Raw genomic sequence first — 25,946 nt, forward strand, 5'->3', positions numbered from 1 at the left:
GGTCAAAAAAAAAAAAAAACTTCAAAAAGGAGAATATGGACAAAAGAAATAAAACTTATTTTCAGTCTGTGAAATAAAGCTCCTGAAGAACTCCAGAATATCAAATCTGGTGTTTATGAGATACTGAGAGGCAATGCTTCTTGGCAATGCTCTCAGTAAAAATAAAGATATGATATATCTGTTGGTCCTATTTGTTGTGTACTAACTCTGCTTCCTTTAGGGCATTATGGAGCTAGGGGAAAAGGCAGACAGTGTAGAGAGAAGAATGGTCTGTTTTAAGGCACTGATCTGCAGTCTACGAAATAGGACCACAAAGATGCAACATCTGATTGCACAAGAAGAAAAAGTGAATTGTTTCCTACCTACCAACTCACCACTCTTTTATTGTGCTTTTTGTATGTTACTCTTCTTGTAAAGAGAGATTTTTTTGTGTTCTTAAATTTTTATTATTCTTTTAATTAAGAATAAAATTTTTAATTTTTGCCTAATCATTCTACAGATCTGCAATTACACTGCAATTACAAACTCCAAAGGGGATTTTTGCAGGATTTGAACTGAAATATGAACAAACACTATACAATCCTATTTATTTATCTTATTCCCAGTGTCACTTCTGGGGTGAGGATAGAAATAGTAGCAAAAAATTCCAAGCTATAATGGATTTATTACATAGTAATTAAAACAGGAACCTTCAGAGTTTTGAAATAGCTTCTATTTTTAAAAAGTAGTTTTGTCTAAAACTGGAAAAAATAGCCTGGAAGCTGTCAAAAAAAATATGTGAAACCACTGAAGTTTTATCATTAATATTTAAAAATTCATAGAAGAATTTTACGATTTTTTATGTCAGTTTCCAATCTGACTTTTATCTTTATAACGCATAACATGAAAAATACTTAATACATTTCTATTTGTGAACTGAGAAAGTTCATTGGAAATGAATGAATAGTTCTTAAAATAAACAGAACTTTCTTTATCACGGAAGTGCAGCTAGTTAATATGCTGGATTAAACAAACAAAATCATAGAATGGTTTGAGTTGGAAGTGAAATTAGATATCATCTAGTTCCAACCCCCCTGCCAAATCAACATTATTATTTAGCAACCCTCAAGCTGAAGGTAGGGATAAATCATATGACAATATCCTACTGGAGTTTAGAGTATATTTTATTAGAGCAAATAAACACACTTTCATTCTGTTCTATATTCGATTCATCCATGCAATCACTACACCCAGACCTGCCACTTTCATTACGTCTTCTCACCCATTGGGTTAATTAGTTAACTGAGAGAGAAAAGACATACTGAGCCATCTTCACTTCTCTACTTCCATTCTAGGATTCCTTTAATCAAGAAAACTGTCAATATTTAAGTTCTAGACTATCATATCAAGTACACTTGAAATCGATACCCAGATTAGTAGCCTTGAAGGACTCAGCAATAATCTCAACATACCATGTTCTGAGTTGTTATATGTGGTACAGAAAAAAAAACAATATAGATGCATATATATTTCATTCACAGTGGTTTTAAGTCAGTAAAGATTATAATAAAATATCAAAAAACACAGTAAGATTAATAATAACAGAAGTAATAAATGATGAGAAATAAAACAAAAGTGAATATAGTTTTTTATAATAAAATCATAACCACAATAACAGGGTTAACATGCAGTCTAATACATCAGAACGACACAATTGTTAACATAATAGATACAAAGGTTAGAGGCACTTGTTCTCCTAAATTTGATTTTAAGCTAAGAAGCAAGAAAAAAAAAAAAAACTTGAAATGTTCATTTCAAATGTTCAGTGTTCAGCACCTACACACACAGCTGAGTACATTTTGTTTCATGCTGCTGGACCAAGTCCACTTCCAATTGATACTACTGTTTTACATCTGGAGAGACTTAACTAGTACAAAAAAAAATCACTAATCACAACACCAAGACATTCATGTCCAAAGTTCATCTCAAAAACATTCCTTCATATGAGCAATACATCTTGTAAGAATATCCTTCCAAAATTTATACTATCAGTGACATTCAATATTGAATCAGTAATACCTATTTTTATTCTATTCTAGACTGGAAGCTTACCTTCTTTGTTCTTCTCCATGTTCACCTGAAGGGACTGTCAAGCATTCATCCATGTGACCATGCAACAACCTCAGAACATCCCCTCCTATCAGATATCCTGGAATGAAGATAGAAAAATAAAGTGAATCAGGTTGGGTTTTTGGTTTTTTTTGTTTTGTTTTGTTTTTCTGTTAAAATTTCTTTTAAAAGAGGGTCACAGGAAGGGGAAGACGTCCCATGCCCTGGGGAGCCAAGTGAGAAGAGTTCCAAGTCAGCAAGTTGGAAACGGCAGATCAGGAGATCAGCAGATCAGGATTACAAGTTCATGCAAGTCAGAAAAAGACTGATCCAACTGAAACTACAAAGCACTTCCCTCCCAGAATATAACACACAAAGTGGGAGACACTTCTCTTCCATTTCACCAACTCATTTTTGGCTTTTATTTAAGCTAAGGATTCCAATTTATATACTAACAATACATGGATGCGTTTATTTATTAATTATAAAATTCTTTTTGGTGTCTTTTGAACTGTTCTGTGAGAAAAAACTCAAAACTCTGCTTGACTTAAGATTTCCAACATACAAACACTTTTTATTTGGAATCCAAAGAAATAACTCCTTTACAGACTCCACCACCACTGCACATGCAAATTGAAAGCCAAACACTTGTCTCTCCAGCATACAGGGACAGATACAAATTCCTTGGATTTAGTATTGTAACAAAAACATTTTAAAATATTATTGGAATAATATTTGGAAGCTATTTCTATATTAACAAGCTGTAGGTAAGTAATCTATGCAGTAAGACACATCTGTTCAGGAAAATGCTGTTGAATGCCCAACATTCATACTATATACATTTCACAGGTTTATTTTGATGCTACTATATACTCAGGAAATCTTTTTTAGGATATATTTTTTTTTAAATCTTTGAAATCAGTTTCGGATTAGTATTTATGTGGCTAACTTTAGTATTGCATTCTTCAACTTTGAGATGTTCTGCCTGAGTAGCTATTTTGTTTTTCTTTTGTTTTGTCCCCCTCGCTTATATCACAGAACAAAATTAGCAAAATTACTTGATCTGACTCTAAGGCTCTTTTTGCCTTAGTTAACTGACTTCTGTGTAAAACAGTTTTGCTGAAATGTACATAAAAAAATCTTTTTCTTTTATCTACCTCCCCTCAACATCCTAATTCATTTTATGGACTATTTATCCACTACTTTCACTTTAAAGTAATTTCACTTAACTGAAATGGTTCACAAGTCCTGCAAAGATAAATGTGTTTTCCTCTCTGTGAAAATACATAGAAGAGTAAAAGCCTAAACACTTATTTTTAATGGGAAGTTTTGATTAAGAGAAGGTATTATAGCACTTGTTGATCTGTTACGCTTATCTTTTCTTTACGAGGATGGCCAGATAGTAACAATTTATTTTCCTCTTTATTTTCTTCTTCCTCCATTTTGATGTCATTTTCTCTAGTTTGGTTAGTTTTACTGAAGCGTGTAGAATATGGTCATACACACTAAGTGTCATATTCACACTCCCTTCACAAGACACATTCTTCTTTCCATCCCCTTGCAAACAGACTGTTTTCCCATACCATGTGACCCTCAACAACGTTTTTTTACTTCAGCATCTAGTTTTCAGCATTTTGTTAGTTACTCCCAGTTCTCCTTTTCCTAAGCACTACCTCAGTGCACATCCTTTGTTTTCCTCTCTGTCCCCATATTGAGTTCTTGTCTTTACTTTCTCAGATACATCATGACAATTTATTGACCACCTACTATCTCCCAACTTCAGATCCAAACTTTCCGTATTCTGATCTCTTTCTGTATTCTTTCTCTATACCTCCTCCTTTCTGGAAGGCCACCAGTGAGACTGTGCTTGAAAAAGACTGTGCCTGACAACAGAGCAAAGAGCACAAACCTAGCCTGGACACAGCAATCCTAAACTGTAAACGCTCAGAAATCTCTGCTCAGCTCAAATCCTTGGGGTAAATGGGGGAATTTATCCAATAGGTTTTCTCAGGTTCTTTGTTGTTTTTAACATGACCTCAGTTTCTTTAAGATTCATCATTTGGCTAGACTTTGTAGCTCGGCAAGAGGTAACATGCTGATGCAAAAAGACCTTCAGTCATATACAAATAATCAGAGTTATTCAACACACGAGAATTTTATCATACCAAACAGCATTTATTTTTATTCAATCTTAGGAAATTGTACCCAAGATTGCATAAATCTGAATAATCTGAAATAATAATTTAAACCAGGATCAAAAGACGTCTGTTTTTAAATGGTTTAAATATTAACATAACTTTAGTAAAATCAGATTTGAGTTAGCTATTCAGCACTTAGAAACAACGATGTAGAAAACCATCAATATGTCTTTCAGCATAATTCTCCCTCTCTGTTTTCAGAACATTTGTTTATAAATATTCAATCTAACAAATAAAAATAAGGGCAATCCCACTCCCATACTTCAGTCACACTTGGCAGCTGTTTCATTTACCATCAATCTTTCAATAATTAAAGTTGAGTCAATCTTACCTTGGGCAAATTCACTTCCTGAACTGATTGGTGCTACACTCCAGAGTGTTTGCTGGAAGGCTGCATCAACATGTAAGCTACCATTGCCGTAGGAGAGATGCTAAAAACAGGAAAGAGGGAGTCTTTTATTTGGGGTTAATTAAAAATCTCATTGCAATATGCAACAATAATATCATTTTTTCTCTTTGTTCTATCATACCTAAATTGTTCCTTTTGTAAAAGCAATCACAAAGTCAGACCTGCGTACTCCTCAGCAGACAGTGGATATAAAACTAGAATACTAATACAGCATATTTGCCTCAAAGAAACATAGAGATGACACAGAATGGTCAAATCTTTGGGGTCTTAGACAATTGCAAGCATTCTGAAGAACTGATCATTAAATGCTGCAGGGATCTTACACTGGTGTTCTTCTGTATACAATGAGATTTTCCAGGGTTTGAATACTGGGATGTGACATCAATCTATATTTTGGGTGTAACTCAACACCTAATTATTTCTTGGCCACTGTCTTCCTAAAGATGTCATCAGATCACAGAAATCAAGTAATCAAGTCATTGACTTTGTAAGGCACATGTGGGAGTTTCCAAAATATATTTTTTCCTTGCACAAAGTTTTCATGATACAAGCAAATCCATAAAATATCTTTACCTGAAAGATTTATTTACTGCCTATGAATGCAACAGGTGCTCTGCTTTTACTATGTTACTGCCAGAATGGCACTTCTTTCTGGTGAGTATCTCAAATGGGTGAGTGTCTCAGATGCTTTCTCTTCTCAGAATTCTTTTTTTGTTTTGTTTTGTCATTGTTTTTGTGCATTTTCCAGCTTGTGCAATGACATTTTTGTTTCAGAAATTTTAATCTCAAGGCATATTATGCATCACATCCATGCAAAAACCTTTGTCCCACAGGTAGTTCTATCGACATACCATAAGTACAAAACACGATATAATAAAGATTATAGGATTTTAAAATTCTAGAACTACATGTTATAAATCAGCAGCTGCTTTGTAGTATACCATTTATCCTACCAGGTTATAACTTTTCAAGTGCAGTAATATTTAGACATATCAAAAAAGTTACTGGATAGTAACTGGGCTTATATAGTAGTATTAATCTCTACTTCTGAATGTTGTGAACAACATTCACACTTTTGGGGTAAAATCATTAACACCACAGATGACAAAAATGGCAATGGATGTTAGAAAGAGGTAGATTCCCAGCAACATGTATAGAGTCCTTCTGTTTTCCTGGCCGCATGTATTCTAGCTGCATTGTGGTACAGGAAATAGCGCATCAGCTTACTTAGGTGGCTCCCATAACAGTTAGTGACATACAAAAGTCATTTTTTTTCTACAGCACCAGTGTTATTCACCACATGTCATAGAGGATATTCAGTGAATGAACAACCACTTTCACACTATGGCAAATACATAACTTAGTCAATGGCAGACCGGGCTGTAAGATTACAAACCCCACTACATCTCAAGGCCCATTCCTGCCCCCATGGCCTTATTTTTATTGTTGGGTTTCCTCTAACTGAGATCACTGCACAGATTCCAATTAGGGACAGAATAATTCAGCCAGAAAAACCAAGCAGGGAATTTACTTTTTGTGGAAAACAGATCGTTCAGGGCAGGCAAAAGAGGAAGAGAATAACCACCCTGTCATTTAGATGCCATCAACAGCAGTTCTTGGAACTGTGTGTTTTGTACATGTTAATGAACTTATTTTTACACACAGAGGTATCTATTGAATTGGCGTTCCATTTTATAGATAGAACATGGAACAAAAATTGATTGCTAACATCTCTCTTCAGAACACCTATTGTTTTACCAGTTCTTTAGACTCCGGTTGCAACTCTGATTATAACCCAGATGTCTCAAGTTGAGCCACCAGAGAATCATATCTATTAAAAGTTTTGAATAAATGACTTAATTGAACACATGACTACAGAGTGGAGATTATATATCTGCAGTCCTCTTCTTTCTCTCACATCCCTATATTTCCAGCTGAATCCTTCAATTTACAAATGAAGGCATGAAAAGATTCCATAATCTATAATGTTCTAAATTATTTCTCTGTATATCATTTGCAGCAAACAATAAAATGAAACTTTGACACCCCAGAGAATGTAGTTTCTCAGTGGATAATCAAGTATTCAACTAGGCAAAAGGGGAGATGAGAGGAGAAGGGAGGGGACCAGAGGGGAGGAGAGAAGCAATCTTAATCCTGGTATTGCCTAAATTTTCTGTGCTGGGATTTCACTATCCCAATGTTGTTTTAAAGAAATCTGCTGCCTGACTAATTTATTTGGAGCTTATCTGCTTGGTTTTGTACTTTCAGCAGAATAAAACCATCAAAATGAAACATGAATTCTGTAACACTACATTCATGACATGGACATGACACTCAAACTGACATTGAGCAGCCTCTGTACCTAGCAGCAGCTTGCTATTATCCATGAAGACTGTGTAGGGCATGTCTTTCAGTTACGAAGGAACATTTGCAATGCAGAAATACCTGGGGTTTGGTCATCCTGCTATTTATTCTAACCCTGTGATAGGTCTTAATTCGTTATAGAGAGATTCTTCAGCCTCCTGTCTCACCCCAATATTATTCTTTCTGCTCTGGTGTCCAAGCTTAACCAAAAAGCTAGATTTGCCTACCCTGCTGATAAAATAATAATCACCTAAAATAGCATTTAATCATGTTTTCTAAGAATGTTTCAGAATTAAATTACAGTATTTTATGAATAGAAGTAAACACTACAGTCTAGATGCAGTTTTCAAGGATAAACTCCAAGACTAAAATCTCCCAAAGTACCATAGGTTTTCCAACAGAACTGACCGTCATGCTGTAAACGCTATATTACTCTGCAGAAAAGTAACACAGTCACATCTCTGTTCTCAAGTTCTCAAGAACACTGAATATTCAAGCTCACTAAAGAACTAAGGAATCAGAAGGTTATTTCCACAAGAACCCTTCAGTAGTGATTGTAGCAGCATAGCTGCATTTACAATAGCTGCAGATAATTAGATGATGCATTCTACATTTCACAATCAGTCTCCACCAAAGGCATGCACAGATGCCACAGATAAAGATGCAGATTGTATTTTGGAAAGAGACAGTGTTTCAATGTATACAGTTACTTTACCCCAGAAAGAATATATATATATATACATATTTATATAAATATATATATATATATGGCTCTAGAGAGAGAGAGAGCACCTAGTGTTTCTGCTCTGCAAAACGTGCACATGTAAGAAGAGAAAAACAAAGACAGCAAAGCTTTTGCTTCAGGCTTCATCTTAACTATTATGTGTCAATACAGACATCTCACCTAGCAGTATTGATTTCTATCTGTACTTTACATTATGATGTCTCTGACTTCATTATCAGCCTCTTCTAAATGAGATAATAACAAAAGTAATAATAAAGAAAGCTGTTTTTCTGGCACAATCTGAGAACTAAGCACAGGGCAGAGCACTTCCCAGAATGCCTAACTACTGCACACAACTGCACCAAAAACCATACTGCTTCAAAAGAGTTAGTAACAGCTGGTGCAGAGATGGAGGCTGCTTGCATGCAGTCACAGATATGATCCAATTCAGCCTATTTCTTTTCTGTACTCAGAGGCTCTGACAGCCCTTGTTGTTCTCTCTTTCTCTCTGGCTTAAAGTGACCTCAATGATCAGGACAGAGAATCAGTGTCATGCCATTTAGGCACCTATCCTCAATGGCCCAAGAACCTCTGAGGTGCTCCGGGTCTTGAACAGACACCATTCCCATAGTAGGTACACAAACAGTAATGCAGGCAGAGTGAGGGGGAGCACTTCATAGGTATCTCTATTTTTCTTTAGTCAGCCTGAGATCAGGCAAAGCAAAACAGAAAGACATCCACACCAGGGATATTTATATCTTGGGAAAGAAGTAAAAAAGTGCATAGCTGTATCTGTAACAAAACAAACAAAAAAAAACAAGAAGGGAAAAGAAAAAAAATTATACCCTCTTTTTATTAGAAAAGGAAAAACGTGTTGCTTCAAACAAAAATAAAGAAGGATTAGCAAGCTTCAGCAGAAATCAAAAGGTTAAAATGATGCACTCTCTAGAACCTAAAGCATGTTATCTTCCTACTTATTAGGTATCTTTTCTATTAAAATTTATTACCTGAATCAGTGATGGAAAAATATTACATATGTAACTCTGAGTATTATACTAATGCTGTCAAAATAAATTAGATCATTCAGTCACGTGAAAGAGTGTTCTTGGAAAGAACTACAAGCAATTAAACAGCATCTGTGTAAAATATTCATGCCATTAGTTTTTTGTGTTTATGTCTAACAGAGACAAGACACATTTATTGAAACATTTATGAATACTTTTTAAAAGTTTGAACAAATATAGGTAAAATTACACTGCAGAAAAGAAATGGTTATCTAAATTTTGAGTCAAAGGAGGCAGACCACAGGAAATTTAAGATGGATTTAAAGCTCTAAAAAAATCCTGTTTTCTTTGCATTTCTCTGGAGTGTTTTAAACAGTTGGCTGACAAATCTGCAAGCAGAGAGAACTTTTCCTTTGATATAGAAAAAATTGCCAGCACTATATCAACACTTTCCAGCCTCTCCACTCAGCATAAAGGTACCATCAAAAGAGGGAGAGGAGCAGCTAAAGCACACAGATACACAGAAATTTCCATTACAAATCAGCCACCACGTATCATCTAATACACTATCACATGGCTGACAGCGGGCAATTCCAGATGCGTGGCAGGAAAGCGTAAGAATCTCGCAGAGGATAGATGAGAGTAGTCTGCATTCCCCCCTCTTTATATTACTTCTCCTTCTGAGCTATCACCATTAAAAGTCTGAAGTACATCAGCTACTATGCTTCCAAATTATTATCATTTATTATGATTAGACACAAGTGTTTTAATTAACAAAACATGAATTTTGCAGAAGCAAGCATCAAAAGTTAGGAAATATCAAAGTAGCCTATCAAAACTGAATGGCTTCCGGTGTATGCATCGTATTACAGTCTTCAATGACATGATCCTGTGTTATTTTTTTTCCCCACAAGTGTTGCCTCATTGTATATACAGGATAAAGGGGATCACTTCATGAACAGCTGCTGAATGTTTTGTTTTCTCCTCCATCTTCAGTCTGCAGCCTCATGCTTTTTTTAGTATAGTCAATTCTTCAAAGCTTTGAAAAGAGGATTATTAATTTCCTCGTAGGCATTTCTCTTGCTACCATCAATTACAGCATTTCACAAAATGCAACAAATATTAACGAAATCATTTTCTCAAAACCCCAAAGGAGTAGCATGATACTATTATTTTCCAGTGAGGAGTAGACACACACATAGTGTGTGTAGACACACACACTAAGAAGTTTTCATTAACCTAGGATGCCCCAAGTAGAGATCACAAAAACAGTTTATTCCCATTGTAAGCTGCGTTATATGTAGTCTTAATGTTTAAGGCACAGCCTCCATTCACCCGAGTCGCAGATGTCAAGACTGACAAACTTCATGACTTCAACCTCAAGAAGAAGGAGGAGACCCCAGAGCCCCAGCTGAGGTAACCAGCTGGTACGGAAAAAAGATTCAGTGACCACTTGAAAGCAAGCCTGATATAAAAGATAATCTGCTCAGCAAATTCCACAGCAAAGTGTGATAGAGAATCTGAAGCTCCAGGAAAATGTTTAACTAAGGATCGTAATGCCCACCCTCCACCTGAAATTACCACCTTGACATTTCATCTTCAAAGTTACTTTGTTCGACAGCCTCTCTGCTACTCAGCCCTGACACAGCCTTTGAACTTCTATCATCAGCACTGAAACAGCATTCCACAGAAAGTTAATGGGGGTGTATATTTAAGAGATTTCATAACATGAAATCTAACGCTAATATGCATTGTATTCTTTGCATTTTCTAACACCTACAATTTTCTGAAAGTTGAAGGTTTTTATGGTATACTTTGTACATAATTTTACTACTTTAAAAAAAAAAAGAAAAGAAAAAAAAACAGGTACAGTAGGCGGCATTACACTGACACCCACATGAACGAAATGTAGAGAACAGACCCTTAAAAGTACTTGTTAGGTTCATGCCACCCAAACTCAAAGAAAATCACCAGCAGGAGTGGGTTGCCTGCATTACCATGGGTGGCAGCTATGCTGTAATACTGTAAAACAGTGGGTTTCCTAAATCATCTCTGAAGGCAGATATCTAGCTTAATTGTTCCAAGTCTCTCCCACTCTTTTCCTCTACAATTTTTTGTCCCAATCCCATATATCTCACTTAGACAATGCAGGTACAGCCTACTTTACCACCCATAATTAATATTTCCTTCTGCTTCAATAAGTTTTCCTCAGACCTACGAAGCCTCAGCCTGACCTTTTGACTTTTTTCATGCTCAGCCTTCTGCTTCTTACATCAGCCAGCATCAGAAACTCACTACAACTCCTATCTCTCAATTTCTCTCTCACCTTTCAGCCCCAGATGTTCCTGTCTGGATCTTTGTCCAGCCATTGGACTCTCCCCAACCACCCCAGCGCTTCTCTGCAGATCTCTCATGTTGCTCTTTATTCCCAGTCCCACTCCTCTGGTTCTTCTGACAATTCTCCCTGACAAAATGGCGCAGGTTTTCTGCCCCAGATTTCTAATATGGTTTTAACCAACAGGTGCCCAGTCCTCTCTTTTCACCAGCTTCTTTGTCCCAGGTGCCACGTCAGTCCCTTTCTGCTTGCCTTCCTTCAGCTGCGCATCTCTTCAGCCAGTCACCAAGTCCTGACCATTTTCCCTCCTAATCACTTCAGTTCCAGGCTCTTGCCCCTGCTACATCACCTGGCTTTTGCTCCTTCTACATTCTCATAGCTTCCTCCTCCATGCTTCTTAAACGGCAGCAGATCCCTGGCAGCACATGAAACATCGTGTTCTCAGCTGTCAGTACAGTGCCTGACTTCATCCCTGCCTTGACCACCCATTACAAGCTAGTTTCACTAGTGCTGGGATGTATTTAATTATTTGCTGTGGATGGTGTTTAAACTGTTCCTTAACACACAGCAGCTGCAAGAGATCTGGATTATGCAGAATAGGCAAAGTCATCAGACTTTTAGCTACTGAAAAAATCAACTGCAGCACTTCAGAATGTTTCTTCATTAAGTGGTGTGGGGAGGTGGTTGTCTTTTTTTTTTTTCACTCATCACAAAGTGCATCTGTGATATCAAGACCACCCTTTCTAATCTGCTGCTCAACATTTTCATGAAAATTTGATGAATTTTTTTAATGAGGTGATTATTTTTTCTTCCAAGTCTTCAGGCTTAGTGACTTCTGACCTCTTCTGGATGAACCAAAAAAAAAATCTCAGATTGATACAAAAAGAAGAAATTGATGCTACTCTTTCTACTAAGTGAATTTTGACATTATAAGCACTTGATTATAAGTACTTGGAAGTAGCATTTTGTAAGGCAGAACTGCCTGACAACCTTAATAATAGGGAAGATCTACCAGCCTCCTTAATAACATTTCAAATTGTATAAAGACTCAGTGTGAACTGCATTACAATCAGTTTAACAGAGCAGCTCAACAGTAACTTTATTCCATTAATTTCAGGTTTGTTTATGCAGATTCAAATTATTTGAAAAAATCTATTTTATAACTAGAAGTAAACGATGTAATTGTGCACTCACACATAACAAAGCAAAGTCCAACTAATGAGTTTCATTCTCTTAGAGAAATAAAGAAATGACTGGAGGTGCGGGGGGCAGAAACTACACACTGCTGTGTTCCCTAGTCCCATTGCACCAACAAATTGTTCAGGTATTTCCTTGTGAGAAGGAGCTATCCCAAGTCTCTGGTAATAAATAAAAGAATTAAAACTAAGAGCTACAAGAGTATGTGGAGGGAGTGCTTTTCCAACACTCAGGAAGCTGTCTACCTGCCCAGGACAGATGACAGACATCAGCACCACCTTTCAAGTCATTTGTTCTAATTTAGAAGATACAATTTTGAATGAGGACTTCGTCATCAGTAAACCACGACAAAGATATTTGAGGAAAAGCTTCCACTTCAAAGGAAATAAGAGTATTAGTTTCCAGTGTTAAAAAATAATAAATTAAAAAAAAAAAAAGTTCATATAAGTTAAAGAGATGTAAGTCTCAAGTCTTTTTCATTATAATGTAAGCTCGCTTAATGCAGCTGCAGATCAGCGTGAGTCAGGACAGCAACTACATACATAGTACAGTGCAGAAATAGTGGCCTCATACTGAAACCTCTGCATTGCAAATTCAAAGTTTAATTTTTTTTCTCCTCTCCTGAGTTCTCAGCTTGAATAACACTGACCTCATTGCTACTAATTTTCGTTTTGATCTTCATTACGCATTTTGTACTTCATTTTCATGTCTAAGGAATTTTTCGTGAACGATGTTTAAAAGAGTAAAAGTACTGTCATCCAGAGGCTTTATGAATTTGACAGAAATTATAATAAATTGAATTTCTAAACTATTTTAAATCAGCAATTTTGAAAGCTATCGTGGTATGTAATTAACAGTAGGCATAGGCAAACCTCAGTGCATCAGTACACACTAAATGTCTGAGACAGGAAAAGCTGCTGGAAATAAAAGAAACAGAACAACTCTGTCTTTAACTTAAATGGTGGCAGTATTTATAGCAGAACATCTCTCTGCTCCACTCTAAGAAGGCTGAGCAGAGCCAAGTTTTCCTCTCCGAAGGATCTGGCAACAGCACAGCTCACATATTACATAATGCCACAAGCACTTACATAAGTGCCTTTCCTCAGAAATGTTACACAGTAAAATGAGCATCTAAAGTCCCATTGTATAAGCAGGGATAATGAGAATGAGAGTAACGGAGCGACTTGCCCAGGAACATTATTGTGAGTTAACAAACAGCCAACATCCGCATCTCCAGACTTTTAGTTTACTATTTTAACACTAGTCTTCCTATTAGTTTCACAGTTGTTCACTGGAATAAAAGGACAACTCTTCAGAACAAAAAGAATAAATAAATAAACTCAGTTGTCTCAAAGGCTTTTTTTGTGGGAAGGGAAACTGAAGGAAAGTCTTGACATTTTCCCAATACTTAAGTGGTGGTTGCCAGTGAGATTAGGTCTAAACACTAAACTGCTGACCACACCAAGACCATGAAGTTGCAAAGTCAATAGAAGAAAAAAAAAGTAATTCAGCTACAATCAGACAACTAGAAGATTAGGCTAAGAAGCTGATATAGTTCTGCTGCTCCCCCTGTATTATACACATTAAATTAAGTTCTGACTACATTTTGAAAAATACTATTTTCATGCCCTGTTAATTAAATCTATTCATGTTATTTTCACATGCACATCCTTGCACCGAGATTATTAACCTCTTTGTTTTAATTTGAAGGTAGCAGTTGAAGTTGCTTGAAAACAGAGAGAAATATTGGAATATAAAAAGGTGACATTATAATCCTATTCCTAGTAGCACTGTGATATACGAGGTTTGATATAAAACCTACCTTTTCCTAAGTTTTTAACTGTAAGCACAAAATGTATATAAATGTAACCCTCAGCATCCTGCCATACTTCACTGTCTGTCAAGGGTTTTATCTGAGCAACTCCTCAAACTTAGAAAAATTGCTTCTTAATTGGATTCAGTAGAGCCTACTTGGTCTCACTGTCAAGGTCGATTCATAAAAATAACTTATCTCCCCACAGTCCAAGCTATTGTGAAAGGTATCAGTTGCTACATTCCTTTAAATGTTACAGAAAATAAGGGCTATACCACGGCACTGCACTCTGAATAAAAATACTGTGATTACTTTGTAAAAGACTTTGTTGTTGTTGTTTCCACACATCTTTATGGCATTTCAAGTGGACATTGTAGGAAAGAGAATCTTGGTGTATATATGTTGTGCCAGGGAGTCAGTTTTCTTTACAATTTGATACAGATTAAGTGTGACTTTATTGGAATGGGTTACATTTTTCTGAACTACATGCCCAAAACACTAAGTTTTATGTTTGGTTGTTTTTTTGTGTGTATTCCAATAAAATAATAATGGTGAAGCAAGATTTTTAGGAAACAGCATTGGAGCTACATTGGAGCTATCCAATGTCACAGGAAAGAAAATAAAAAATTTAAAAAAAAAAAGGGAAAGAAAAAAAGGAAAAATAAAAGGACTACAAGGCTATCATGACAAGCCATTGAACCAGTATCTCAGCTCACAACTATTACAGTTGAGAACTGAGAACTGTAGATCTAAGGTACATCCTCTGAAGGTATTCTGTAAAAAAACTAATGGATCAATTTTAATAGTTTAAGACGGAGAGACAGTTTTCATGAAAAGTATTCACTCACTGGTAACTGGGTATTTCAGTCTTTATCAACTTTTTGAATTTTCATGTAAGTATCGTTGCTTTATTTACAGTGCTAATATAATTACTGAGTAGGTAGTAAAAACACAAATATTTTGATGATTGTGAAGGTGTGTATTTCATCAGCTCTTAATATAGCCTGGAAACACATCCATTTATAAAAATGCGGGGGTGAGTGCCTGTAAGAGCAAAATTAATTTTGCTCAGTCCTTCCTCTTTCTTACTATCAAATCAGAACTAAATAATTGAAATAGGCTTAATAACTATTCATTAAAATCTTGCTCTAAACCATTTTAAGACTGTAATACAGAGATTAAAATATCAAGATATTGATATTCTATATATCTATGATATATATCATAGATCTGTCTAGTTTCTATCTACAGAGAAAATATAATTTGAGTGTGTTGGTATTTTGCATAGAAGATGCACTATACGCATTAACACCATGGGAGTCATTAAAATTTACTGTGTTGAAGGAAATCAGTCTCCGCAGTCAGCATCGTGTCTCCATGTATAAATGTACATATGACAGCCTTGAGAATTAACAGCTGAGACATATACTCTAATTAATAAGATAATAAGGCTGAGCTGATTTACTAATTAGAGGGTTGAGAATATCAGTTCAGGCATATACCTACACAGAGAAATTATTTAGAACAAAATTAAACTCCAGCAACTGAATTCAGCAATTCAATAAATTTCAAAGAAATTTAATCTCTTTAAATAAAAAAATTTACATTAATTAACTTTCTCATTAATTTTGTACACAGAAAGTTACTTTTCCAGTAATTCTAATTGCAATTCTCATAAAAGTAGTTATTAAAAATTATTTTAAAATATAAAGATGATCTGAAAGTTCTCACAATTTCCACTTACAAAAATGACTCACTAAATGAGTTACAGTGCTTCTGAGCTATAATTATATTAAATTAAATCCTCATTTTCTATGTCTTTCCAAAGAAGGGAAAACATTTTTAATTTTATCAAAAAGAGAAAACAATTTCACAACATAAAAATTAAGAGAAGACTATAGAATAAACTTTATTGCTATAGGCAGGGCTGAAACAGTTCTCTTGACAAAGTTAAAAACACTTTATCTTAAAAGATATTTTTTTTCAGTTGTAGCTGCATTTGCTAAATCACTGGGACTGATTTTTACAGAAACTTCCAGCAGACTGGCATTCTTCTTATTTTTATCTTATTTTGTTGTGGTTTTGTTTGTTTATTTATTTGTTTTCAGATAGAATAGTTCACACATTTGCAACCCCAGGAATACACCAAAAAGAAATCATTTTAAAGTGGTGAAGAGTTTCATTAGAGAACAATTGGTAGATGCTTTGATGAGTAAGAAGTAGTTATTTAAACCAGTGATAAAAAGCAGCTGCCCCTTGAAGTTTTTTAATACTTTAGCTACATTTAATTATTAATTCAAGTAATAATTTAAGTAGTTTAATTATATTTAAATATAATTAATTATGATGTGTCAGTAACAGTATATATTTTACTATTCATAATCCTAAGGAAAAAATGGACCTTTTAATGACCATAAAATACTATATTCTTGAATTAAATATTCCAAAACTTTGGTATGTAGCTTTAATTCATTTAGCATAGTACTGCTAGCCTCAGAACACTAAGACTATAAACATCTCAGTTATGCAATTTGGACAGACTCTTCTACTTTCTTCTTTTCTTCATTAGTAATTTGTTAATTTCTATTCCATTATTTAAATGAACATAAATTAGATCAGTCACATGTCAGTGTCACACTTTGCAGACCTTCAAAGCCTTGTTTTGCAAAATAGTATTAAACACCAGTTTAAACACCTTAATCTATACTTTTTCTGGAGCTGGAAACACAATCCAGGCTTTAGTATAATACCTTTATTAACTGTTTTTCTGTAGAGAAGACACTGTTCAGACATTCTTGCAGAACTTACCAGGTATCTTTCTGAAGAGACACTGACTAAAATAAGATCATCTCCAACACGCACTTTTTCTCCTTCTGATCGCTGCTTGGAAGCTGGATGGATGGTCCACCAGCATGCCTCACCTGTATCATTATTAAATAATAAGAGAGAAAGAAATTAGAAAGAAAGTGTCTAAGAGTACCCCCATTACTTTTAAAGTTATCTCAGTCATAAAGTTTTGACCCATTTTTCAGATGGGTAAAAATAGTGTCCATGTGTTTTCTGTAAGTAGTATCAACCCTGCATCACCATCCTGCCAGAAACTCAGAAGGAAATAGTACACCCATGTAGAAGTCAGCAAGACCTCTGGAACAGAAATTCCAGAGTTGAGCAAAAAGGAGACTGTGTTTTCTAGGCAACCTGGTCCAGGCTGCTCTTGCTAAAGAAGTTCCCTGTCACTGTTGTTCCAGGTTCTGGGAAAGAAATTGAAATTTTCCTCTCAGAATTAGAAACATAGAACCAAAGAATATCCCGAGTTGGAAGGGACCCATAAGGATCATCGAGTCCAACTCCTGGCACCACACAGGTCTACCCAAAATTTTAGACCATGTGACTAAGTGCACAGTCCAAACACTTCTTAAATTCCGACAGGCTTGGTGCAGTGACTACTAGGACAAAGACCTGGAAAAAAAAAACATTATTTACTTATTAATACTGTTCTAAAGATCTCATAAATCCAAACTGAATTATGTTCTTGCACTCCTAGTGACATTTATTGTCTGTAATCCCCTAGAATATTTTGGAATACTAAAGTCAAAAATTTTGTTCTCATGATAAACTTGTTTTCAGATATACTTCTTGCAGGTAAAGTATGCTTTTTAGAAAAAAAAAATAATTTATCTTGCAACCACTCAATTTTTGCTATTAGTGTTGTCAATCTTGTTTTTTAAAGCATTGCTATAGCCAAGTAAACTTCTTGTTTCTAATTAAGCAATTTGACCAAACTGATGACATCATAAAAACCTGTATCACTCTTAAAAATATAAAAAACAATCCAAATTGTCAGCAGTTCTAAAACATTAATAGAATCTTTATTTAAAATAATACAAGTTTAATTTTTTTTCAGCAGAAAGTTCGTACTGGAATGACAACTTCGGAATGACAATTCCTTTGGAATGAGAACTACTAGAAAATGTGAAAATAAGATATTGAAAGTGTAAAAGATGGGAATATTAGCTTCTGCTTCTTTAGTCCTTAAAGTAGTTTTAAATTTTATATGATTTATATGTTTTTATAGTTCTCTGTTCTGATTTTTAAACTGAAAGTATTTTTCATTGCATTGTCTTACACTAGTTTTTACCTGTTGTATCCTCTTGCAATCCTACATCAAATGCCAGCTTATCCATTGAAGATCTAGATGTAGACAGGCAGCATAGATACTAAAAGAAAAAAAGCACGCATAACTTTTTCCACTCATACTCTAATCCACTAGAATGTAAAAAGCAATCAACCTGCTAACATAACAGTGATTCTTAAATTATACCCATTAGTTAATACGAAGAACATAAATGCATGCTAAACTGTATGGCACTCAAGGAGTCTTGACTAAGATATATGATATAAAGTTCTCAGACTTAATGCAGGTTATATTTCCGCTCAAATGAGAATAGCAAGAATGGAAATAAGGGAGCTGGTTGCATCAAAGTTAGCTCCATGAAGCCTCACCCACAGTTCAGCAGTTTCAAATTGATATTCTTCTGACAACTGAAGTGTAATGCTTCTGCCCAAAACATGTGCATGAAGGAATTTCCTTTCCCACTCAGTTTCCAACATATGTTCAAGTTGCAAGCCAGATGCCAGCTGCAGATTCAGTCGCAGCTTATGCAATATGCAATATCCAAGGGAAAAGCAATGGGAAATTACCAATTCAGCATAGACTGACAACCAGAGAACTCATCACTATGGAGCCAGACTTAGTTTCACCACTTTACGCAGAAATGAGTAGCTTCATTTCATATTTCCAGGCATCTACCCTTCATATCAAAGAGACATTTTACCTTTGGTTCATGGAAATTTTTGTAAATAATTCTCCTGATACCAGAAAATGACAATGGCCAACGTACTTTCAAACAATTTTCACATAGTAAAGAAACGGTTGCTGCTCCAGCTCCTGTTACATACCATGCCACTGTAGGAATGGCGCAGCAGGATTGCATGCCCATAGAGTAGTGTTCGATGACCACCACCTTGTGCAGACTGAAAGATAAAAAGAAACGATATACTGGCATGTTAGAATAAAATGAGACCTTTTGCAAAATAAATAAATAAAAATAAAACATTAAAAAAAAAAAGTCAATCTCTGGACAATCTGTATTTGCCCCGTTACAGAGAAGATTATTTCTTGATAAAATGCTGTTTCAGAGATTAGTTCAAGAAGATAGCTTTATGAATGTGTTCTCCTTAGTTTTGATTACCTCCAAATATATTGAGTTTTAGTCAGAATATAAGTCCTTGGGACAAATTTTACATAGAATCTGGAGAAGTGATTCTAGATGTTCTTGACTTTTTCTATTAGAAGTCTTCAATTAACAGATGATAGAAAATGTTTTCTTTGTAGCAAGTCACCACTTTGGTATAAAATATACTGTAAAAGCTTGAATACTTTTTCCTTCGGCTGAAAGCAGAATGCTTCTAGAGAACAGCAGCTCTGATGCACTTCACACTACCCTCTACACCCTTACGTATTGTTAAATCTCTCCTTATTCCCTCATTTTCCCCTCGAAAATACATGCTTTTCTACACAGGAGGTATGCCAAGGGAGATTCTGAAGTATTGTCCCTGCTTTGTATGAGAACATAAATGATATATCAACCACAGTTAAGAACACCAGTCTCCAGATTGCTTGGCCCCTACTGTTTAAATACTATCAGAACTCTTTCTCTACCAGGCCAGACAACTGATCAAAGTCATCCAAGCTAACTCAAGAGAATTTGGGGGTTCAGAAAATTTGGAAATGATGCCCAAGTAAATGTTCCTCTTGAGAAATGCGTTTGTTTTTTTTCTCAAACAAATTAAAGTAATAAAAAATACTTTTATCACAAGACACTTTTTTTTTCTCTACCCCACAATATTTTTTTACAGTTTCTGTTTATCTACAATCAGTTTAACCTCTAATAAAAGAATAAATAATCTTGTTAACTACAAGCAACCTTTCAGCTTCTGCAGAAGATTTATGAATTCCTTAACCTGAGATGCAGCTGACTGACACTGGTCAGAAGGAGAGATTGGCTGCCAAGACACTGTCAAGGTCTTAAGTCCACATTTCTATGACAGAACACTGCAAGCAACATTATGCACATCATGCTGTTCAAGCAGCATCCATTAAGACCTGTTTCTAAATCTATACGTGACAACTCTGTAAGCAGTATTATTCTTTCATATAAGACTCCTAATCTAACTTCTTATATACAGCTTTCATACCCTTTCTTTTTCATAGTAGACTGACCTTCTGCTTGACTGGAGCATCAGAATCATTACAGAATAAATTGGAAACAATCATACTATACTACCTCTGTGGTAGCTTCATTTCAGTGCTGGAGATCGATTTCAATGAATAGCTATGCTGACAACCCAACTTACAGATTGTCCTTCCTTAACTTTTATCCATTAGCATAATTTGTTGATCTTTGATTTACTTGGTCAAGGGAAAAAATAAAATAATAAAGTTGTGAAAAATCAAGCCAGTTAAAAATAAATAAATAAAAAATAAAAGAGCACTTATAAGAAACTGCCAGGAAATTATGGCTTTTATTCTTACTGAGAAGAGAGCATCTTGATGAACACAAAGTATACTTTGAATTTCAACAAATTACAATGACAGTTTAAATGCCAGGAGGTCCATTCCATAACCTCTCTGGATGACTGAATGACATGAATTTTTATTAAGAAGGAATATATGTCAGGGTCTTTGTCACAGATACAGTCTTGACAGTAAGACTTGAAGATTTATCTTTGAACAGCCATTACTACCACTGCTTTTTCCAAAAGCACAAGGAAGGACCAAGACATTTGATAACGTCAGGCCAATTTTTCCAAATGTGAATGCTGAATGTCTGCTACTTATCACATAGGGAAATGGTGGAAAACCGCTGTCTTACCAACATTTTGGATTTGCCAAGATGCTTAATCAACAGTGGGCATAGCTACCCGACCAAAAAAGTCACAAAAATGGACAAAAACCTGAAATTTCAGTAATAATTTTGTCCAAATTATTCTGTGCCACAAGCCATAGATTTGATAGCATACATATAGACTTGGCTGCTTGTTGTATGAAAGATGAGAGGAACAGTGTGATCAGGAAAAATCACACCTGTGTTAGCTTGCCCTTGTTTTGGCCATGCTGATTTATCTGCTAGCACCTGTTTTGCCACACAGGAGAAAGGTTGCCTCAAACAAGTCAGTTAATGGGGGATCAGGGAATTGTTTTTTGTTTTAGTCCTCTTGCAAAATGTCTATCTAAACAAAATTATTTTGCCCCTCCACTCCATACCCACCCCCTCCAAAAAAAAAAAAAAAGAACTGCTGTTCCTATTTCTATTTCTTGGACAGAAAGCTAAGAGTTGTAAAAATTTTTCAAACATCTTCCACTTAAACATTTCTGAGAGACAATAATAACGAAGCCAGCTACATGGAGTGAAAGTGGAAAGAAATGAAATACAGAAAAATACAGGACAGAATACAAGAGCAAGCTGGGACTATAAAACTGTCTTCCATTTTGGAACCTGCCTTCCAGAATACACACCTACTCACACATCAATTTCTTCTTTTAAAGGCTCATTTTGTAATCATTTAATATTCAGCATTTATTTTTATGCCAGCAACTGTGTAGTCAGTAGTTGTTAGGCCACAGCTGCCAATTGAAAGAGTCTTTGATTTTCATAATAATCCATTCCTACCCAGAATTTTGCAGAGAATTCAGAATTTTCTGTCTAAACCGTGAATTAAAAAATAAAATAAAATAAAATAAAATAAAATAAAATAAAATAAAATAAAATAAAATAAAATAAAATAAAATAAAATAAAATAAAATAAAATAAAATAAAATAAAATAAAAATAAGCAATTGGAATTCTACAGGAAAGATGAAATGTTCCAGAATGAAGAATGACAAAACTCTCAGGCATATGGTTTAATTTGTAGATGGACCTGTGTGGAGCCAGGAGTGGTACTTGATGATCCTTGTGGGTCTCTTCCATCTCAAGATACTCTACGATTCAATGAAGTGTGCCACTACTGTTTTAGCAAGTTTCTAGTATTATTCAAACAATAACATTTCAGAAGACACTGCAAACAGGACTTGCTGAAAGCCAATAAATTATATTTTTGTGAACACTTTGTTTAAAAAGTTATCGACTCTCAAAAAAAAAAAATCAAATATTTTGACTTTCACCTGCAACTGTGGATTAATTTCTTTCACGTTTATGAAACACCTCCTGAAAGTATCCTGCACAAACTACTAAACATTTTTGTTGTACTATAAAACAGCACTGAGGTATGGTAATTCAACTGATGTTATAGTCAGTAAAATAACCTTCTCTAATTTATACTACATGATTAGCAAAAAAGGCATACTTGCTTAAACTATGGGTGAATGAAATTATTATAGAAAAGAATATTTCTGGAAGTTTTTTCTTGCAGTAATAAATGTAACTCTCATTTTTCAGAGGTGTTTCCTCCCTTCCCACCTACCCTACCCCACCCTGCTTTTTTCCTTCTCAGCTTCACTTTTTCTGGTAACATCAGGTCTTATATTTATTTATTTATTTATTTTTTACAACGGCATAATTAGAAGAGAACGTAAAGGCTTATTTTAAATGAAAAAGAACTACAAGTAATATTTTCCTCATGAAAATCTAAGTTTACATACACAACTGTGGCTAATTTAATTTGTAATGCCCACAGATATTTGCAAAAATACATGAATGGTATTATAATATAATTTAAGCAAGTTTCTAACTACAACATTATTTATCATGAGCCTAATTTGCTTTATGTTTTTAATTTCCAATGTTCAGAGTCATTTTTAAGTTTGACAATATGTTCCTTGAATAAAACCAGGATGGAGAAAACATACTTGAGTTCAAAGAATTAATCCACTGAAGTTCTACAGACTATGCCATTCAGGACTATCAATCATATGAATGCAATGCTGTTCTCTATATTTTATCCTCCAGAAACTTGAGATTTACGGTAGGACTTGAAAGACTTTCAGAATTTGTAAACACTATAGTCAATAAATTGAGACTGAAAGCAGAATATGGCCAATTCACACTGCTTGTGTGAACTGTGCTTGCGTGGCCAGTTCACACTACCCATCACCAATCTAATATTTCTGCAGCTGGAGCGCAAGATTAATTTGGAATCGTCTCATTATTTAAATACTATTGCTGAAGCAAAGGTAATTTGGAACACAACAACAAGCAATTGGAGCTGAAGAGATCAGTATACAAAATTTTTAAACAGATTTCAAGTTCAACACACCATTAAAGATGGGAATAAGAATAGACTACAAAGAACTGAGTTGATTAAATTATTTTAATCTGATGTAAAGAGTGTTATCTTGAAACAAAAATTTAAAAATGAAATAATTATTTTCCTTCTTTTCTCTTCCTAATACACATAAGATTAAAATGCCAAAAAGAACTTAAAAATCACAACATACAAGCTATCTAGCAAAATGTGAAAATGGTGGAAGCACCATCACATGACATTTATAATTGATTTGAATAAAAATTTATGTATTTTAATGTGTGTACCAATCCTGCTGTAAGATGTAATACGTATCCTATACATATCCAACAAAACCTTTAGATCTGTAAAATTTTGTATATACACAGCTACCACAGGTACAGACATATAATCACCAAAATTAAAACAGGTATTTCGGTTAAGTTAATTCTCACAGTCAAACTTGTGCTATCGTGCCTATTTCTGCATTGCTACACATGGAGCCATACATAAGAGGCTGCAGGAAATTACTCAGGGTGACACTGAACAAGTGTGTTGGAGTCATTTGTACTTCTGGTAATCTCACTTGTGTTGAGAACTCTTAATGACTAGTGAATACCCTTGGCATCCAAGGAGATTTTGAGTCAAATAGCCATTCCCTTTCCATTCTTTTCAAAATAGTAGCCTTATTTCCTCTAGGTAAAAGATTTATTAGACCAGTGAGCACATGAATGCAAACCAGTGCTATTTTTTTCTTTGCTGACCTTTCTCCACAGGTGTACACAATCCCAAAGCATAAAGGAAAAAAAAAAAAGCTATGAGATTCAGGGATATAGCAGTGAAAGACAAAAATATGAAAGCGTGTACTCCAACAGGATGGTTATTTCAGTGTTTAGTGCATGTGCAGACAAAGCTTTCATGACATTGCCACTTTGCCACTACTTGGAACTGTAATGCTATAATATTTCAGTAATCACCACCGCAGTTGCATTTAGGATGTAGCAGTTCAGACAATTCTAGTCACCCAGGAAAGCAATTTTAACATACCACCAGTAGTGAACGTGTCACAACAAAACAAGAATTTAGGTACACTCTCTAGAAAATCATACAAGGTAATACAGTGAGTTTTTAAGAATGATGTAGTAGCTTTTCCTGCCTGCCAGATCTCATTTCATGATGATCCTATAGCAACAGAATGGCACATGCTGTAGGGAAAATAACAGTACAAAGACTAGATTGTAAGCAACTATAGTTTTGATGGGGTTAAAAAAATGTAGATCAATTGAAAAAATAAGCTACAAAATACCAGTAGTAAATCCTTAAAAATGCAATCCATATAATTGACAGTAATGGTAAATTACAAACATTTCCTTACCCTAGTATTTCCTCTGTGCCCTAGACCTAGCCACAGGAAACACTAGTCCAAATGGCCTAGATGGATCTTAGGACCACTCAATATTGCTCTGTATGGGTTTCTAAAAATACTACACAAATGTTTTCATGGTACTGAAATTTTATGACAGCTGAGAGCAGTTGTACAGTAAAAGAAATAATGTGTTCCCTACTTTTCTTGAAACATCTTCCAAGGCAAATACTGCAAGAAAAAGTTAAAAGTTTCAAATATGGCTTATAATAGTTATTTCATATGTATCCTGTAGTAAAACAATGTCTTTTAAAGCACTGAGTACTTATACTTCATTAAAATGGAGCAAGCCTCTGAAACAAACCTTAAATGTGCACTTTATTTCCAAAGACAATTAGGAAATCAACTCTGCATTGAATTTATTCTTGTGACAAACTTAAAACGCTAACAACATCTTAAAACTGCAACACATAATAATGGAACTATGACTTCGAACATATCAATTTGGAATTTAAAATGAAGATATTGTTGACTTGTTTTTAAACATTTACCTGACAAGTTTGGATGAGGGAAAAAGCTAACCATTTCTAATGATTATGGCAGTGTAGAACTAAAAGCAGATGCTGGAGACAATAGCACGTCAAACAGAAGACACCTATACTTCCATAAAAACACTTGCAAATATCAGTGTGAAAGTATTATTATCTACCAAGAGAGTGTTCTAAGATTCGTGTAGCTGCGTAGTTTATTTCTACACAAACATTTATACTGTTATAAAAGCTATACAACGAGGAAAAAAATATTCTCTTTAAATCCAGACATGAGATTTAATTGCATAAAACAGACACATATAAGTAAACACAGAATATCCTACAATTTCTTGCTTTGAACCCTTTGGGGAGTTGGTTGAAAAGAAAGAAGACCACAACAATAAACCAAGAAAAAGACTTACTAATCATCCTGCATCCACTTCTCAAATTCCCTTCACTTCAAATTCATTTGCTACTGCATCTACTTCCCTTCCTTAGGACTCACTTTGGGGCTGTCATATTTCTCACTCATTAGTAGTCATTACATTCTGAAATTGTGTTTTGATATATTAGCAAGATAACCCAAATTGTAAATGTGAGTGCAACCACAAGTATTGCTTAGAAAAAATCATCTACC

The 25,946-nt window shown here is 34.9% G+C and overlaps 1 protein-coding gene across 13 annotated transcripts in view; it reads right to left on the reverse strand.

Annotated features, from left to right (window-relative positions):
* The window catches only part of RYR2 (ryanodine receptor 2), a 421,309-nt gene that overhangs the window by 235,243 nt on the left and 160,120 nt on the right, over nucleotides 1–25,946 (reverse strand). For all 13 annotated transcript variants that reach the window (XR_010830264.1, XM_066993993.1, XM_066993989.1 and 10 more), the window contains 5 exons: nucleotides 19,092–19,166; nucleotides 18,271–18,349; nucleotides 16,941–17,053; nucleotides 4,618–4,717; nucleotides 2,092–2,188 (listed from right to left, as the gene is read on the reverse strand). Coding sequence is in view for 12 of the 13 variants with exons in the window: in XM_066993993.1 (XP_066850094.1) it covers nucleotides 2,092–2,188; nucleotides 4,618–4,717; nucleotides 16,941–17,053; nucleotides 18,271–18,349; nucleotides 19,092–19,166 (464 nt within the window). In the remaining variant the exon portion in view is untranslated. The remainder of the gene's footprint in view (nucleotides 1–2,091; nucleotides 2,189–4,617; nucleotides 4,718–16,940; nucleotides 17,054–18,270; nucleotides 18,350–19,091; nucleotides 19,167–25,946) is intronic.

Source organism: Anser cygnoides, chromosome 3 (genome assembly GCF_040182565.1).
Source record: "Anser cygnoides isolate HZ-2024a breed goose chromosome 3, Taihu_goose_T2T_genome, whole genome shotgun sequence".
Taxonomy (NCBI): Eukaryota; Metazoa; Chordata; class Aves; order Anseriformes; family Anatidae; genus Anser; species Anser cygnoides.